This window comes from Hippocampus bargibanti, linkage group LG05 (assembly GCF_051943395.1).
Source record: "Hippocampus bargibanti isolate YZ-2025 linkage group LG05, ASM5194339v1, whole genome shotgun sequence".
NCBI lineage: Eukaryota > Metazoa > Chordata > Actinopteri > Syngnathiformes > Syngnathidae > Hippocampus > Hippocampus bargibanti.
In genome coordinates this window covers 24,230,451-24,250,060 of record NC_142738.1, presented here as the reverse complement: position 1 = coordinate 24,250,060, position 19,610 = coordinate 24,230,451, and the positions used below count along the sequence as shown (strand labels likewise).

Sequence of the window (19,610 nt, the reverse complement as noted above, 5' to 3'; positions counted from 1 at the left end):
GTTGGATAGGATCAGGAATGAGTACATTAGAGGGACAACTCATATTAGAGGCTTTGGAGAGAAAGTCAGAGGCCAGACTGAGATGGTTTGGACATGTCCAGAGGAGAGAGAGCGAATATATCGGGAGAAGGATGCTGAGCCTTGAACTGCCAGGCAGAAGACCGAGAGGAAGACCGAAGAGGAGGTTTATGGATGTGGTCAAAGAGGACATTAAGGTAGCTGGTGTGAGAGAAGAGGATGCACAAAACCGGGATAGATGGAGGACATTGATTTGCTGTGGCGACCCCTGAAGGGAAAAGCCGAAAGGAAAAGAAGACTTCAAATGAACATCACATATTCTTTCGCAAAACCTTAACTTCTGTCAGACAGTTTTATTGAATCATGCCATGATCGATCATCTCATCAGTCATTACAATTGTATATCTGTCAATGTGTAATAATACTAAAAAAGTAGGTACAGTTGACATCTTGCAAATCTCAAGAGCATTGTAAACAGTGATCATAGATACATCTCATCACAGAAACACAAACAATTAGGTTCATTCAAGTGGAAATCCACCCCAATTTCTAATTTTACGGTATACCTTTATATAAAAAGTGTAATTTAAAAATAAGTATGTTATCTGAAAAGAAATATAATTTATACATGGTTATAATGTTTCGTGTGGCATTTGTACAAAGTGGCAGATGCTAAAACTGCAAACGTCACCTTAGATTACAGGAAACGTCAAATAAAGCGTAACGAATGTTTGCAATCTGATGAATAAAATACTGACTATTTTACAACAAATGGGAACAACATAGTCACAATGAAGAAAGTCACATCCACTCTATTGGCAGGAACAATTTTCTTCATTACCATATTATCAGTGCAGCAACGTGGCACGACACTATCTGCCCAAATTAGACATTTGCCTCTTCAATATTACCATTGTAGCTTCATATTTATCATCATTCATTGCCCACCCAATACAATAAGGCACTTTGCTGTTGTTAGCAGCTGAGATACAATCAAACATAAACACCTATTGTACATTAAAGAGCTGTAGCATGCCACAAATGATTTGCTGTACTGTTGGTGCTCTGCCCGTATATGGCTATAAAAACATCACAATCATGCGCTCAGAACTATTCATCTTTGGCCACAAAGCAGACCCCCACTAAAAAAATACAATAAAATAAAACAAATAAAATGTTTCAGAGAGAAACTAACTTGATTTCATGAAGCTGGCACAACTGCATGAATAAGGGCACTGCATTTATCATAGAGGAAACACATCAAGTGACGAGGTTAAGGATACATTTTACGGACATAAATGTACGGGAAGGAACCCATTAATGCATAGTCTTGACAAGTCATAGTAAACAAAATCATAAGTCAATTTCTAATGTGTCATAATTGAAGTCAATCAGGCAACAGGAGGAAATATGTTCGTTGCATAACTACAAAATTGATATAATTCACTGATTCACATTCATTCTAGAAAAGGCCATTATTTGGAATAATAGTACCAGCAGGAAACCAGTCTAAAGCATTCAGCAGCCACTACTAGAGTGATTGAAATGACAGTACATGGTTGGTTTTTTTTAAAGATGTCCATTGCAGCCTGATGCATGTTTAGAAATGGTTGTGTGCTTACCACATGACAATTCGTTGTGCCAACAAATCCTTCACATCAGAGTTGAGCATTTTTCCTTCATCCCATATTACCTTAGTAGTAGATAACACTGTTCGGCTTGTGTTATTGAAGTATCCCGTACAAAATATCCAATTGAAAAATCTCTGAGGAATACTTCCAAGTAGCACAGGTGTGCAGGGGAGCCTCAAACATAGATGCCCTCTGGGTTCAGGCCGGAGCTTAGGGGGCTTTTTAAGACTCGGAGATGACTGGAGAGGGGTTGTAGGGACACTGGACGCTTCAGAGATCCTGTTAGGGGAACCATATCTGAAAACAAAAACAGGAAATAAATATAAAATAGCGAAAATGATTTTGCCCATAATATACGCCCATTTTCATTTCACTACAATCTATTTTTAGAGATTGTCCTCATAAGGGTAAGAAGGAAGCTGAGGCGTAGCCCAGCTGATTTCCTCTGAGAGCTGAGGCAAACCAAGAAATGGTCACCGGCGACACACAGGGCACTTCTAGACAAACAACCTCTCAGGAAAATGTTGTGTCCTTTGTTTATGTAATATGTGATATTGGAATGTGTGCAGAACATGCCGACGGTAACAAGACCAGAGAGTTGACAGCGGGACCACTTGTCTAAGAGGTGGATATGTGGTACTATTGATAGATGTGGTACTATTGACAGATGATAAGATCAAAATGTGAAGAACGAATAAATAAACAAACAAACAAATAAATACATTTCGCCACTTGGGGGCAGTAATGCGACATGAATAGGAATTTATGATCTGTTCTGAACATTTTAGATACATGCAGCAATCAGAGGTTTATGGAAAAGGACAGCCATTTCACCCATCACACATATTGAAATTCCTTGGTTTTGGATTCGATATCCGCCAGCCCAAATATAGGTATTGATGCCGAAATTGCGATATTGTCTTCTTTTTTTCCTTTCGGCTTTTTTTATCACAGTAAATCAGTGTCCTCCTCAGAGGTTTAATTCGCATGTTTGTTTTGGCCAACCTTTCTGTCAATATTGTAAAGGTTGAAAAATATCTGCTGTTTACATCATTGTGTTTGTTCTTGTATTCAACAAAACGACACATTTGCAATACCCCAAGTTCATTTTAAAACAGAGTGCCATCTTAGAAATGGATATGACGTTCACTTATGGTTTCATGACTAGTAAAATTGACTGAATTTGATGAAGCAACGTTTGAAAACGCAGCCCCACATTGTTGAGACATCCATACGGTTTGCATTCCATCATAATAGCTTTTTCATAGACCTGAATGCTGTGCAAGCAGGTAGCGCCTGCGGCGGCTAATAGCAATCCAGCCTCGCCCATCTTGATGATGCTACGGAGACAAGAAGGCACAAGTATGTCTTTATGTGTTGGATACGCTCCCATCTTAAAGTTGTTTTTCCTGTCTGTTAAAGAAGAGTGGTGTGAGTGATAAGCATGGTTGTCGCCTCAATGTTAGACCACTTGCATATAACACAGAAAGACAAGGTTGCTTTGGTACAGATTTTGGCCTTTTCCAACTGAGGACATCAAAATTTTAAACTACAGTGTGTGTGTGCGTGCGTGTGCGCCAGGCCATAGGCACACTAAATCCTTTATATTGAACAAAGGTGCACTACACCTGGTTCTACAGTCCACTAATAAATTGGTGCATCAGAGGCTTAAGAGGATTTTGTCAACCGTGTCATTTAGACAGACTGTGCTGTGGCAAGTGCGCCTTCAGTCACCAGTTATGACTTACTACATTAAGATAATAATTCGATATGTGGCGAAGTCGATGCAACAGTGACAATTGCTTCCAATACAAAGCAGCAGGCAGTGAGTCTCCGATTAAACATCACACTCTGGCACAGCCTAGCAGTGTTTAATCTATGTTACGTCTTTGAGGCTGGGTTGGAGAAGAAAACAAAAATGGCCGGAGTATAAAGTGCTTGTCTGACTGTCCTGTGATTGACGATTGATGATTGCGGCAAATAGCCACAAGTCAGTCCGGATATACTTTAGGTTCCTTTGGACCCTGAGCAGGATAATTTGTAGATAATGAATGGATGTTTTCAACTATTACTAAGCAGTCTTCTTTCCATAAAATGGTGTAATCTCTGTAAAAACTCATGGGAATAAACATTTATTTTTGAATCCACATAATTCAGTGCATCTTTGTTGTATGTCAGCTTTTTTGGAGGACGATAGAGCTGTGATCCGACGGGCACTCCCCAGAAAGTGCTGAGCTTGTGATCGAAAACATATGTGAAAGAGGCTCACGAGGAGAAGAGAGGGTAAATGAAGGACTTGAAGTCAGCTGCTCAGGCTGTTGGCATAGAGACCACTGTAAGCGGTAACTCCCTCCTTGTGCTGTTTAAATAGCTCGTGCGGAGCACTATTCCTGCTAAGGCACCTTGCATTCTAATGTGTGATTACCTGGTAACATATGCTTCAGATCAGACCCATTCAGACGGGTCAAACATAAGTGAGCCTTGAATCACTGACGACATGCCGTTTCCATAAGGTATGCTCTCTGTTTGACATTTAACTTTACAATGGGAGGCATTGTATATACAGTAAAGTCTCGTTATATCGATATTCAAGGGAGTCCGAAAAAATATCGATATAACCGGGACTATCGATATATCCGACCCTGTTTGCATGTAATTTTCTCCGTGCGTGCATAGAAATAGTATCGATATAACCGGGACTATCGATATATCCGATATCGATATAACGAGACTTTACTGTATATCTAATAATACCGAAAGCGCTTGTTCAATGCAATGGTTCCCAACCATTATTGTGTCACAAACTGGTTGAGACAAGTACATGATGCCCCACGCATTGTTTTTAAATTAAAGCACTGCGACTAACAACAAGTTTTAAATCCGCGATGGAATGAACATTGAATTATTTTAAACAGTGTTAAAATAACACAGAGAACTACTCCAAAATGGAGCATTTGGGCATAATAATGTAAATATGATCCAACATATGGTGATGGCATCATCGCTATTTGGAAACGAGACTGATCAAAAGATGATCGAAAGACACCATTGATTGCTGCTGTCATCCTGTGGCTGATGGCTCGGTTCTTAGTGACTGAACTGTTAACGTTTACATGGGCAGGCCAATCAAACTCTGCGCACATTGTTACTTCTTATTCAAAAGAGTCCACACGTTTCTCAAACTATCTTGACTATGACGACGACATTGCACGCAATACCGCTTCCTCCTCCATGTCACTCGAGCAATATTGCCAGAGGAATAATTTTTCTCATCAAAATAGCTTTGTCAAGTCATGGCTGCCCATGACTTGCGCATTTCAAAGAACTTGTGATTTCACGGTATTCCAGATTTTCAAATTGTCCTGAAAATTCTTCCAGGCAATTGAGGAAAATTTGCCCCATAAAAATACACCTGGATATTAGTTGTTTCGCTTTCCCGAGCATAGACATGGTGACGCAGGAACATTCTTAACAATATACATCACTCTCCTCACATTCCTATGGCCTCGCCATGTCCCTGAGATTTCAAAATTTCGCCAAGAACGGTAGCCACAAATGGTGCACGTGTGCATACAAAAGGCATGTTAACCATTGAATGTCGAGTATTTGACAAATGTTGTAAACTAATTAATGTGTGATTGGCCAGGTACGGCTCTTCAAAGAAAAAGGCACAAAAAAACACAAACAAAAACAAATCAAAACGTTTAAACCGCAGAAATGATAGAAATGATTCATTATTATGACGAGTAGGAAATACAAAAAGTGGAAATTTTACTTACATTTTTGTCTAAAGTTTGTTCACAGATATCACCAGAATGCATAAGAACTATCCAAATTGTCAAACATTTTCAGAAAGTCTGCTTTCATCTCTTCAAGTATGTTTTGTCAATTTGTTACAATTACTTTCTGTGTGCTGCTTCCTCTTTCAGGCAGTTTCTGAACCAGGGTTGAAAGAAGGGCTCAATTAGCTCAAGCCGTGCACATTTCACCGTGCCACATTTGATGGAGTAAATTTGTTCACAGCTCACAGGTTTGTATCTGTAAGGCTGAGTCCCAAATGGGCCGTGCCTCATACTGAGCAGCGGACTAGTGGTTGGAGACCATTGCACCGATTACAATGTATACCAATGTACGTATATGAACAAATAAAGATCTTACCTATGACACGATTGCTGCTTCTACTTTCATCTTCAGCAGGTTCAGCCGGCAGCACTGTGACCTTGGTGCCAGTTTGCTTGATGAACTGCTGCAGGTTTACCTGCCTCAGCTCCTTGGTTAGCTGCTCCAGCTCATGCTGCATGTCCTTGAATGAAAGAGTATATTATCCATCTATCCATCCATTTTCCGATCTACTCAATTCTCATACAGATGTACGATCACTGTTATTTATGTGAGTCATGTGACCTACAGCAATATAATACATGACACAATAAAAACAAATTACTATATTCTTCTTCTTCTTTTCCTTTCGGCTTTTCCCTTCAAGGGGTCGCCACGGCGAATCAGTAACCTCCATCTTCAGAGGTATGATACGCATGTTTGTTTTGGCCAAGCTTTTACGTCGGATGTATAACACAGTGAAATATATTGTAAAGCAGTGGTATCAAACTCGCGACCCGCGGGCTAACTGCGGCCCCAGAAAGAATATTTTGCGGCCCGCCTTGATATGAAAGATTAATCTTAATGCGGCCCGCATGATTGATATGAATGAAACTTGTGTGTGGAACTGAACAAGTAGGCAAGAGAAGCCATGTTTAGGACAGTTCATGTTCAATATTTTCTTTATGTTAAGAAAGTTAAAGGTTAAAGAACTGTGAATACAGACATTTGAAACTTTATTAAATAATTAGTTTTCATGTGTTTTTTTCAGTCGTCCGTATCTGCCTTATGATCATTATAATTATTTTATTTATTTATGACTGGTTAATTCATTTTTTATTCATTTTTCCATTTATTCAATTAATTCATTTTTTTGTGTGTTAAAAATAAAGATTTTGAGAACTTTGGAATGTTTTATCTGTGATTTTCTTGTGGAAATCCTGATGCGGCCAAGCCTCACCCAGACTCTGCCTCCAGCGGCCCTCGGGTCAATTGAGTTTGAGACCCCTGTTGTAAAGCATTTGATAGATTGTGCATCCTGAAATAATTATGTCTTTATGTACTTTTATGCAGTTCACTTTCGTTGTCTTATTTTTGGTTGTGTGTTTTCAATGCATTGCCTGTTTGTATTGTGATTACACGTGAGCTGAATGTTGCGCATTAAGCATATTTGACAATAATGCTGATTTGTCTTAACTTGACAAGCAGCAATCAATTCATTGTGCTGCCCAACTTGGCCACTAGCATGAAGTATAATTCAGATGCAAACAAATAAAGGTAAGGTTATTTCAGGGGACAGCAAGGGTTTTCTATGATATTTCAGGATGCTTTATTTACATGTTTTAAACTTTTTTGAATGTTGCTGTGCCGATTACCATTTTGTGTTTGGGAGCCTTTGACTGAGCAAGTTGCTTGTTCTGTAGCCACAAAGGGACATATGTCTTCTTGTGCCGGTCCCAAACCCGGATAAATACAGAGAGTTGTGTCAGGAAGGGCATCCGACGTAAAAGCTTGGCCAAAACAAACATGCGGATCAAACCTCTGAAGATGGAGGACACTGATTCGCTGTGGCGACCCATTGAGGGGAAAAGCCGAAAAGAAGATTTCAGGGGACACCAACCTTTTACATTCAAGATCAATTTCGTTTCGATGTTCAAGAGAAAATAACTGAGTGTTGAAACGGCAAAGTTAGCCTTATGCTAAAGTCATTGTCGTTTTCTCAAATTTAGTTTGACAAAAACTTAACTGGAAGTGACACTGAAGGACTTGAATCCCATTATTTGATGAATTGTTCACCAGTTGCCAAATTGCTGCGTATCGTGAGGTGAGTTGAGTTTACTACCACCATACAGTGCTCGTCTGAAGTTTGCTCTTGCAAGTCAAAGCAAAAATAATTGGCCTTGTGTGAAAAATGCTTGTCTGCCACCAATAACAATAAAACCATAAAAACTTAGCATCCTTTTCGTGCCACATGAATAATCAGCTCATTGTGTGACTTTTATGACCTTGACAAATCATCAGTGGGTGAATCGTTTACTTAGCATACAGCATACAGTATTTTAGTCAAGGACTGAATGACATTCATATACAGTAAAGTCTCGTTATATCGATATCGGTTATATCGATAGTACTGCTTATTACGATACTATTTCTAAGAACGCAAGGAGAACATTTACATGCCGCAGGATCGGATATATCGATAGTCCGATTATATCGATATTTTTTCAGACTCCCGAGAATATCGATATAACGAGACTTTACTGTATTTGTATCACCTGCATCTTCTTGCTGCTTTGTCCCAGTGATCTGTCCACATTTCTGCTGCTGCTCTCCATCTGGACAGCTTGCCTCTCTTGTGCTTTCAGTTCTGCTTTGACTAAGAGAAGCTGAGCTCGAGCCTCCGCCTCATTGAGCCACTCGGTCTCCTGGCGCTCTCTCTGCAGACGCATCTCCTCCAATCCAGTTTCTATGCCCTGATGGAACAACAAATATTTCAAGTGGGGAACTCAATACTTGAACAAACTATAACAGGCACAGAGTGTCGTTTTTTTCCCCCTTCATTTGTTATTTGTTTTCCCAACTTGCTGTTCAAGTTGCATAAAACACACCTGCACCATTGCCAGCTTCATTTCAATCTCATTTTCGCATCCCTGTAGACGACCACGCAGCTCTTCCAGCCTTTCTTCCAGCTGCCTCTCACTCTCCAGCTCAATCTGTAGCTCCGTGCTCCAAAACTCTTCTTCCTCCATCTCCACCTCAGTTTTCTTCAGATGCTTCTCCAGTCTCAAAATCTCATCTAACAGACCCCCACCAGAGTCTTTGTCACAGACTGGAGCTCGTCCTGCTTGCACGTCTGCCCAAGCTTTGAGCTCATTTTCATAAACCTCCAGTTTCTTCTCCAGCACACTAAGTGTTTCTCTCTGAATGCCCACCAGTCGAACCAAGTCCTCCATGCGACATGCCCACATGCCATGGGATGCAGTCCCAGCGGCTCCTCCTGCGTGATGGTAAGTCCCAACATTTCCTGGATGAAGTCTCCTCTTAGCTTCAGCTTCACTTGTCCGCCCACCGCTCAGTATCTCTCTGAGGCCTCGGGGTGCTCCTGTGAAAGTGAGGGACTTGCGCCGAGGCTCGCGGCGACAGAGGGAGCGTTCATTGTGATGGTAAAGCTTTGCGAGTGGGGGGAGGCTCTGTCGGTAAAAGCCACGTTCAGGCCCCTCAAGGGGGGCCCTTCCGAAGGAGGACGTTCAGTCAGGGAAGGGCCTGTGCGAAGCAAAACCAGCTGGACATCACCTGCATATTGACCCCAAGTATTAAGAGAGGCAATTGGGCTCTCGTGAGGGGCTAGATGACGTTCTGTCTCCCGCCATTTTTCGACTAGAGTGTATCGTCCAGTCCGACCTGCCAGGAACACAATGGAGAGATGTGTTCAAGATATGCACAATAGAAAAGTACTTTCAATTTGTTGTCATCACCTGGCCAAAATTCAGCCTGGGAAATTAGCACTGCTCAACACCACGTCACACAGCATTTGTGTTCAAAGAAAAGGAAAAGGCAGAGGAGGGGGCTCTGCTTTGTCAGCTTGGCAGGGGAGAAAAGGATGGAAGTGGGAAGTGATGTCAAATACAGTCTGCTCAAGCACTTCTATTCCTCAAAGAACCATTTGGGTTATGGGGGTTGTTTGTAAGAAATTGCAAATCTGCAGGACTATCGTGAGGGTAGATGGACGAATGAATGTGTTCTTGTTTCTTAGATGACAGATAACAGGGTGGGCGAGTGTTTTACAGTATAGGAAATATACTTTTTCTGTACTTTCTATATACCACTGTCTTTCGTACTGAAGGAAAGCAGTTTATTTTCTATGAATTGGTCTTGGGCAACAAAGCCAAATTCGACATTGCCTGGTGCCAAAGTATTATTCAGTGAAAAGTAATTTAATCACACTTTTAGGGGCTCCTGTGGCTATACATCATGAGGCAAATACAACCAGTGATACGTACAAAAATGTGAATGTTCTGGAAAATCTCAAACAAAATCACATAAGCATGATGACAAAATTCTGATTTATTGGAAAGATTGCCTTACCTATCGCCTGAGCCAGAGCAATCACCACTTCCTGGCAGGTTGTGGCTTCAGTAACCCCACACACGACCCTTTGAACTCCATCCACCCATACCTTGAGCTCCATTGTGGGTCAAAAGTGATACGTGGGATCCGACATTGTTGAAGATGTCAGATGCACAATGGCAGCGGAAGCCTTTCTGGCTGCTTCTTGGGAATGACAAGAGGAAAAAGGAAACAGCAGTGAGGATGTGCTCATGGATGCCTTCCCTAGCTGTTGGACTCAAGCTGTTGTTATTCGGTACTTTTCATCATCTACTAATAGTTGCTCATTGTGAAAATATCGAATCCAATCATCACTTTCGGGAGTCATGCCAAGACCATATGGCCCTCACAATCATTTTGAACTTTATGGGCATTGCACGCCGTGTCCATTGAGAAGCAAGAGAATACTGCGAGTAGACATTCCCAGTCCTAGATCCCTCTGTGGTAAGTAAAACTAGGAAGCCATGAAGAAGGAGGAGGGAAATTAAGTGTGTGACATAACTGAGCAAATGACGCAGCATGAAAATGTTTTGCTGCAAAACAGGAAGGTAGAGCCAGAGGGGATCACAATACAAGGAAGTCATATATGCTTTTGCTTTGGATGCAACTGTTTTTTGGAATTAATCTCTTCTGCCCATCACGACATGCAAAAGCGTGATTGCGAGCAAGTACTGTACCACCAAAGGATAGTCACTTTTTGCATCAATAGTGCTGTATACGAAAGCAATCTGGGGAATATGGGGAGAGGTGTAGATTATATTTACAGAGTTTTCATTGAGGCAGCTTGATGTTGCGATCAGATAAACAGGATGCAATACTCACACCAGGCTGGTTTGCGGAATTAAAAGGAAATTAGTGTCTTTTTCAAATACTGTACTGAGAGCCTGACAACCCTTTCAAGCGTGAAGCAGAAATTACATATATGTTTCTCCAAACATGTACTCCAAAACTGGTAAAAATAGTCAACGGCACTGCGTCTGAGAGAGCAAAATCACATCCTAAAGATTAGGCACAAGGATTGAGGCAAGCACTTTTGTGCAGGCTGCAACTGGCTTGAACTAATTTGTATTACTCTATGTTGAATAGAGGAAAATAAACTGCAATCTGTAGTTTTGACTGACTGCATTTATGTCAGCCTTTAAACAACTATTTTCAAGCTGAAGCTTCTGTCATAATTAAAAACAAGAAATTCAATCCTTCACAGATCACCTCAACTCGGTAGACATCAACATTAAATTTACTTGTGAGGACATTAAAGAGAACCAACTAGCCTTCTTGGATTGTAAAGTAATTATAAAAGAGGACAGAGCGCTAAAAACAGAAGTCTTTAGGAAGGCTACGCACACTGACCAATACTTACTTTTTGATTCTAACCACCCTTTACAACACAAACTAGGAGTTATCAGAACCCTCCAGCATAGGGCTAAACTAAAACCAACAAGCATTGAAGGTAGAGAAAAGGAGTCAAAACATATCAGGAGAGCACTCACTAACTGGGTACCCTCAGTGGTCATTCAACAAATGTCAGAAAGAAAGAATAGGGAATGAAACCAAAAATTCTCAAGATACAAAAAGAAGAGGGGTAGCAGTACCTTACATTGCAGGAGTTTCTGAAAAACTACAAAGAGTCCTTTGGCAACACAAAATTCCTACTTATTTCAAACCGATAAACACATTAAGGCAAAAATTAGTGCATCCAAAAGATAGGCTGCCAAATGAAAAACAAAGTAATGTAGTTTATTCAATATATTGTAAGAATGAAAATCGTAAGGAGCAGTACATTGGGGAGACTCAACAAATTCTCCAAAAGAAGACTATCAACATCGCAGGGATAATACGAGTGGGCCTCAATCGGCAGTACATTGGCACCTAAAAGCTAGCAACCACTCATTTCACGACAATGAGGTTAAAATCTTAGCGTAAGAACATAGATGGTTTGAAAGGGGAGTAAAAGAAGCGATTCTCATAAAACAACAAAATCCTTCATTAAATCGGTCTGGTGGGGTGAGGTTCAATTTGGATCGTTCGTACAATAGCCTGCTTAGGCAAAACAGGTTAAACATCATTCGTAATGCTGATGAGGTGATACCGGAGGGAGGGGGGCAAACAGGCCAGTCGTTAGTCAGGAATGTAGGAACAATCAGTGGGGCCACAGGGAGTGGTCCTCTGCTCCCCCCAACCTGAGAGTAGGGACCTATCATAGCTGTGTCCGGCGTCGCCATGTCTGGACATTAGGGATATATAAATAGGGCCGATACGACCAGTAAGACTTTAGTTCGCTGACGAAGCCTCTTGGATAGGAGCCGAAATGTCCGACACCTTCAAAAAAGTACAGATGACGGCTGAAGAAACCTTCTCATCGATGGACCACTCCTGTACGACTGAGAACTTACACAGACGTTTCCAGCTGAAGAAAAACATAATTCTCTCTGGAAACACCCCCTTTACCTCTGCAGATTCCTACAGGGACACGCCAGGGTAGTTTTTACTTTTATTTATTTTATTTTGAAAGAATAAACATTATTTGACTCCATTATAATGAGCTCTATACAGCTTACTTTTTTTAAACCAAAAAAACTCATCTGATTTACAATCACTGACACGCATGAGCATTTAAATACTCCCTTAGGTGGAGACACATGAAATTTAGATTAATAACCATAACAGAAAACCTGACAAGCAGAGCAGAGCTATGCAGGGCAGAGAGCCATCTGAAACTCTGCATGCTCCACTCTAGCTTTTCCAAGCCACAGTCTGGGGAGATGCCCACTCACTGATTTGTGCAGATCATCCAAGCCAGAGAAGCATTTCATGAGATTGAATTGGACTTAAAATCCTTTGATATGATCAGCCACAGCAAACACGTAAACCCTTGTGAGCAAATATTCTGTTGACATGCGATGAATTCCCATAAGAGGGGAGAGGTGTGTGCTGTCTTTGTGCCCGTAACGAGACTCCGGGTCGAGTTGGCTAGAAAAACAGCCATTTCTGTAAACAACCTACCATATGTTGGTGTGGGTGTTTCATAGGGACTAACATGGTGCTGAAACTCACAGGAAAGAGAAACACTGAAGAAGACTGGAGTGCAAAAGCTTAACGCTTTGCACTGCTTCTTCGAGGGATTGAAAGAAAATAAAGCAATCACTAAACTGTACAATTAAAATGACTGCCGCTCTATCACGAGGTACCACATTTTCACAAATGTACGGCACATCGTATTGGCAGTCTCAGTTACAGGTGCTATTTCCGGATTCAACACAGACCAAACACGCAATGCATTTGTGGACGCAGGCATGGTAAAACATATGCTTGGTTAAAAAATATGGTCGCATGCACGCAAACTAGCATGTCTTTAAAAAGGCAGGGGGATCAAAACTGAGTTTGGTTGTATTATATTGACTTCTTTAACAATGTACTCACATGATTTTTTTAATCAATCCTTATCCACAAAAGTCCTCATCTGTATACAGAATGAACAGCTGGGCAAGTTCTTCCTAAAATATGCCAGGTTACCTTGTGATTGCCAGACTCAGTCTTGTTGCCATGCATCTTATCTGAAATGATGTCAGCTTTTGTGAAAGTTCGAACAACAGTGCGTCCTCTTTAACGCCCACTCTTCCTGCTTCAAAGTTTGCATGTTTGCTCTCCTCAGTTCTTCTTCTGCTCCTTTGGCCTTTTTCCTTCAGGGGTCGCCACAGCGAATCCGTGTCCTCCATATAACCCTGTTTTGTGCATCCTCTTCTCTAAAACCAGCTACCTTCATGTCCTCTTTTACAACATCCATAAACCTCCTCCGAGGCCTCCCTTTCGGTCTCCTGTCCTCAGTAACGTCTGCATTTTCTCTGTGCAACAAGCGGGTCGTCACAAGAACAGCCAGTCAAGGAGACCCCTCATCGCTGTCAGACATCAGCATTCCCAGACTTGGGAACTTGGTGCACACACACACATCACTTGGCATTCCATCCATTTTGGAGAAAATGTAAGGGTTCTAAGTCTCTATCATTGTGAAAACACGGATGCACTATTGAAAAGACATGAAGTGAGATTAATTTAGGATGAAATCTGTGTTGCTCCAACTGTACCAAATGCAGCAGTAACCCCACAAAAGAGGTCTACAACTCATTACAGAGCTAAATACAGTCTTGGTTCGGTTTGACTTTCAGAGGGTTATTAATTGGATATGTTTACGGAGCACTTCTGACACACCGAAGGTTACGTCTTACAGCTGAAAGTTTCAAACAATGGGCCATTTCTTCTATCCTGGTAGGCGTGTTTCAATACAAAAGATTTCAATCAATTTGGACTTTCTGTGCTGCAAGTGTAGTTTACACTTTATAGTCAGAAACAGATCCATTGTGAGTTTGTGAGCAGAAAAAAATGGAAAAATCTAGTTCAATATCCACACTGTTGCCAAAAGCTCCAAGGGAGGGGAAATTGAACAGGGCAGGATCATCTGGATTGTTAGCTTTGCAGTATTGATGCAATATAAGCAGGCTTGATTTTACAAAGTGGAATCAACAAACAAGTTTATTATTTCACTTCTGGAAGGAGCTGCCAGAAAATAAGTAAATCCTCTTAGGGGAAACACATGAAAGAAACTTATTATTTTTAACCTGCAGCATGGATTGGTGGAAACTTGAAGGAGTGCAGCTCGCCAGTCTGGTGGAGTTATTAAAATATGACTACATACCAAGAGGGTGGCCCAGTCGTTGAGTGGTTAGCACAATGATCTTAAAGTGCTGAGGTACTGGGATCAATTCCAGCTGCGGTATTCCTGTGTGGAGTTTGCGTATACTCTCCAGGCCTGCGTGGGTATTCTACGGGTCCTCCGGTTTCCTCACTCCTGCCAAAAAACAAGCTTGGCAACCTGATTGAACACTCTAAATAATACCTAGGTCTGAGTGTAAGAGCGAATGGTTGTTTGTCTCTGTGTGCCCGACGATTGGCTGGGAACTGATTTAGGGAGTCCCCTGCCTACTGCCCGACAATAGGTTCCAGCAATCCCCTCGTGAGGATAAGCAGTTCGGAAAATTAATATATGAATGAACGAACGAACGAACACCAAAAACAACTCAGAATGGCTTTTGTGACCCACCAAATAGCCACTTGGCATCACTGAAGCATCAATTCCTGAAGAAAAAGTAATTTGTAGTCAATTCATCTTGTGAAATGAAAATGTACAGTAGTACTTTCTGTTCCTGTTTCCACTTGAGGTTCAACACTTTGTTTCATATTCATACAGAAATGTATCAAATCAAAAACATTTGTGAAGCACTGACAATCACCATCACTGCACTCAATGGGTAAGGCTCTTGTTTTGCGGAAAAAAGAAGAACAATTCTTCTCCACAAAGATGCCGCCAGAGAATTTGAATGTTCTATTCAAAGAGGAAACAATGGAGGGCATGGCAAAGACTGTCGCCAAAACCAGGCCTTGATCTTAAAGTCAGCACTGATAACATCCCCAGTATACATTCCTAGCCTGTGAGAATGCAACGGCGCATGACCAAAAGATAAGGATGCCATGGGAAACTGTTCCCTGTTTACTTGATGTTGAGGTGGTAGTCAGTCGTGATGGTGAGGATTGGCAACTGATGGGTTTCGGCTTGCATTGGCAACCACAATCTGAGTGGCCCCTTCGATAAATTGAGGGGGAAAAAAGGAGAAAAGGCATGAATGGCTGGAACAGTGGTCGCTACATGCATCAGTTAAATGAGCAATAAGTGTGAATTTTATTTGTTTTAAACCACATTTAAAATAGATTTTCTTCCAATACTAAAATACAGATCTCTGAGTGTAATCCCTTAAATGTCCTTCAGCCTCTCGTGTTGGCTGGTATTAAAAATATTAGTCTCTCAAGCAGCCTCCTCCACTCAAGATGTCATCGCTGGCAGCGACTTGCACATCTGGATGGCACATTTGGGCGGGCAATGACGTTGCTTTTGTTTCCATGCTATGTGCATTGCTTGCTGGCCAGCTTTGAAGAGGCAGCAGGGACACAGCAGAGCAGCGAGAGGCTCCTTGACAAGCAGACTTTAAATGTTAACAGTACTGTAATTTGTGAATTCCAGAGGTGTCAGGTCACAAAGTTAAAATATTTCATTAACTTCAGTAAATGTGATTTCCACATCCTTTGTACTTCTACTATTTACATGTTTAAACAAATAACTGGACTTTCTATGCCTGGCACACAACAAAAGCCTTGTTACTACGCATTTTATTTTGGGAGTGTGTTCTTTCCAGTTGTTCAAAACACCCATTCAAATATATCATACTACAATATATGGAATGACTTTGATTGTCATTGGAAGTCACTTCCTCCAACGTTCGTAACACTGATTCTCTTCCCGCCTTCAAGTCCCATCTCAAAACCCACCTATTTAAAATTGCATTTTCTGTGTAGCTCTCTCTCTTGTTTCTATTTAGAATTGTATTTTATTTATTGCATTCTATTTGTGATTGTATTTTATTTATTAGAGTACCTCTACTTGTCTGTGACTGTAAAGTCCTTGAGAGCTTTGGAAGGCGCTTAAAATTGAATGTATTATTATTATTATTATTATTATTATTATTATTATTATTATTATTATTATTATCATTATTATTATTATTATTGGGTGAAAGGTACAAACATATAACATAAAAAACATTGATAACATTCTGATTGGAAATTGTTTGGACGAAGAACATGGCTCCTCCATGTGATGTTATCAACAAATCAGTGACAACTCCCCACAGTCCAATTAATGCATACAAACATATAGCATTGCTACCAATGAAGTTTGTGATGACGCCTTAATCATAATACTGAAGCCCGGGAAACATGTTATGTGCCGAGTAGGTTTATGGATTGTCATCATTTGTAATTGGCACATACACATTTAAAACAGGTAGACTTTAATGTCACAGGTTAATAGAACATTAGAATACATTTTGTGGGGATGTGCGGCAGTGCACAAAGGGCCCCTTTGATGTGCCCCAGAATTTGTCCTTAAAGTCAAATCAAAAACTGCTGAAGGGGGGATTCATTTGATTATGATTGCTCCAAAGCAAGCTTCATCAGAAACCCCTGTTTAAACGACCAGGACACGGAACACACAGCAAAACACAAACTCTCCTAAATCCATCTTTTAATGGTTACCCTATTTATAACTTTGCTTTTTTTAAGTAGATAATGAATGGGTGGCAATATACAGTACAGTATTTACTTCTACCTCATTCGTGTATGTCAGTACTTTTCACAACTCTATTGAACCGCAATTTTAAACAAATATTTCCAGCGGGCGCTTGACAATCAATTTGACATCCCATTGATGTTGAAGACTGGATTTTGATGTCACAATGACGTTGAATTGACATCATATGCCTACCGAATAAACAAATGGGAATACGATACTCCTAATAAATTACTGCTGCTTTTGTTTTTCTTTCCTTTTTTTGGGAGAGTGGGATGAAGTGGTACTCCTCTCATGAGCAAGCACGGATGGAAAGAGAGAAAGTAATACCCACCAACCAAGACGAATATTGTTTCTTGAAAAGAGACGAAACTCATCCCCACTAAGCAAGTATGTAACGGAATTCGCTTCATGTTGGTGCGGTAAAGTTGAAATAGTTGCGAACTTGTTTCAAATCATTCACAATATCCCATAACTGGTGGCCAAAGGCAGAAGTAACTACCACGGAAAGCCTCCATCAACACAAGAGCAATAAACGGTCATTCCACTCCGACTGTGGCCATGTACTGCTCTTACCTTTCTGGCGCAAAGAGGACTCGGCTTACTGCTGCTTTTGCGAAGTGAAGTTTTCCGAGGAAACATTGGGAGGGACAAGGATAACGCAAATTGTGTCCTTCTTTACCATAGCCCCCGAACGACTTTCCACAAAGTGCAGTTGGTCGTTTTTGGAAACAAAAACGACGACGACGTTCGAGTCCCCTGCCCCAAAGTTTGACGCGGTACAATCAGAGGTGAGCTGGTGCTGTGCTTGCTAGTGAACTGCGGGTGGACAAAAGCCCCTCTCCCTGTGCTTGTCTCCTCTCTCCTCCAGCAGGCTCACACATCGCATTGGAAGTGGGGCACCGCAAGGCATTGTGGACCGTTTAAAGGGAGAGGCCACCCTGAGCCACAACTCCCGCATCCAGGATATCTGGTCACAGGGAGGCGTCCCGAACATCCACACATCCTGACCTTCATGTAAGTTCACTTCACCAAAAGAAACGATACCTACAAATCCCTTGGGGTAATCCCCTGCTCCCCTCTTGATTCGGTACATACACGTCCTTTGGAGACACGGCCCCTCCCCCCTTCTCTATTAGTTCCTGCAACCCAACATACAGGCCCACCTAAAAAAACGCTCTCCAACTCTAGGAAATACAATATACTGTCCCTCAATTTACAACAAATTATGAGGAACATATTTTATGGTCTGCCCGAAAAAAATTGAAGTGCATCGATTTGCCACTAACCAAAATAAATTCACAAACAAATACCAAAATAAACAAATAAGAAAATAAATAGGGGACACCGCCGCCAGGCACTGTCGTGTTTTTTTATTTTATTTTACCAATTACTTAATTAATGTAAGGGGAGGCACCTTAAGCATGTCACATCCCGTTTCCATCCTGTCATGACATTGCTGAACCCCTCAAGGGGCAGGCGCCTGCCCCGTTATTTGAGAACGACTACGTAGAGGTAGGCAGGACTGGCAAACTGGCACCTCCGCCTTACAGTGCAGACGCCTAGTTCAAATCTGGTCACAGCCTTCCTGTGTGAATATTGCATAGTCATACAGAAATATGTGTGCCTATAGTTCAGCGGTTGGTTGAAATGACTTTGGTCCTTTCTGTGTGGGGTTTGCATGTTCTTGCTTTTTCTGCATGGTGTTTTCTCCAGGTACTTAAGTTTCCTCTGACATTCTAAATGATGGATGGTAAGTTAGTTGAAGACACAGAAATACATGTGTGTATGTGTGTGAATGACTGAAATAAGTATTTTGCACGTCATCATTTTTATCAAGAAATACAATCCAAAAGTACTGTTGAAACGAAAAATTCAACAGATGTTTCAAACTAAACACATCAATCTTACAGTGCAGAGATTGTGGATTGTTCTCTCCAGGCGTGCATTTCACCAGGTACTCCGATTTCCTCCCACATTCCAAAACCACGGAAGGCAGGCTGGTTGAACACTCAAAATTGTCCCGAGGAGTGAGTGTATAAGCATGGATAGTTTTTCGTCTCTGTATGTCCTAAAATTGCCTGAAAACCGATGCATGGTGGACCCCCTGCTCCTAAAGGCGGCTGGGCTAGTCTCCAGCATGCCCTGCTACCCTTGTGAGAATAAAGTGGATCGTAGAAAGGACAGGTGTTGGAAACAACCAAAGTAATGCACCCATGCAAAGAAAGCAGAAAAAATAAGTACAAAAATTAGGTTGTGTGTAATCATGTGAAATGAAAAAGATTTGAACACATGAAGAAAGGGTTGTGCAAAAATTTGTAGAAAACCAAGACAACACCTAGAACTTACAGATAACCAAAAACTACTCAGCCCGCTGTCGGTGAAAATTAAAAAATATCAGCTTTTTCAATCCTATTTGATGAGCAACATATTGGTCTTTTATCAAGGTTTGATTAAAGATACATCTCATAATGGGTGAGAGCAATGGGCTGTTGCAAGACCAGTGCAAATTCAGTGTTGCACAGCATTAAATATGCATGCTGGGGAGAAAAAAAACAAAGGGAAGTTCATTCAAACTTTGC

General features: G+C 41.2%; 1 protein-coding gene across 1 annotated transcript; it reads right to left on the bottom strand.

Annotated features, from left to right (window-relative positions):
- Positions 1-356: 356 nt before the first annotated feature.
- Positions 357-18,008, bottom strand: rassf8a (Ras association domain family member 8a). The gene is given in 7 exon segments (XM_088997400.1): positions 357-1,946; positions 5,808-5,952; positions 8,024-8,221; positions 8,357-8,974; positions 8,977-9,149; positions 9,834-10,019; positions 17,605-18,008. Coding segments are annotated over 6 exon segments (1,359 nt in total). The 5' UTR covers positions 9,937-10,019; positions 17,605-18,008; the 3' UTR covers positions 357-1,824.
- Between the last annotated feature and the right edge of the window lie 1,602 nt (positions 18,009-19,610).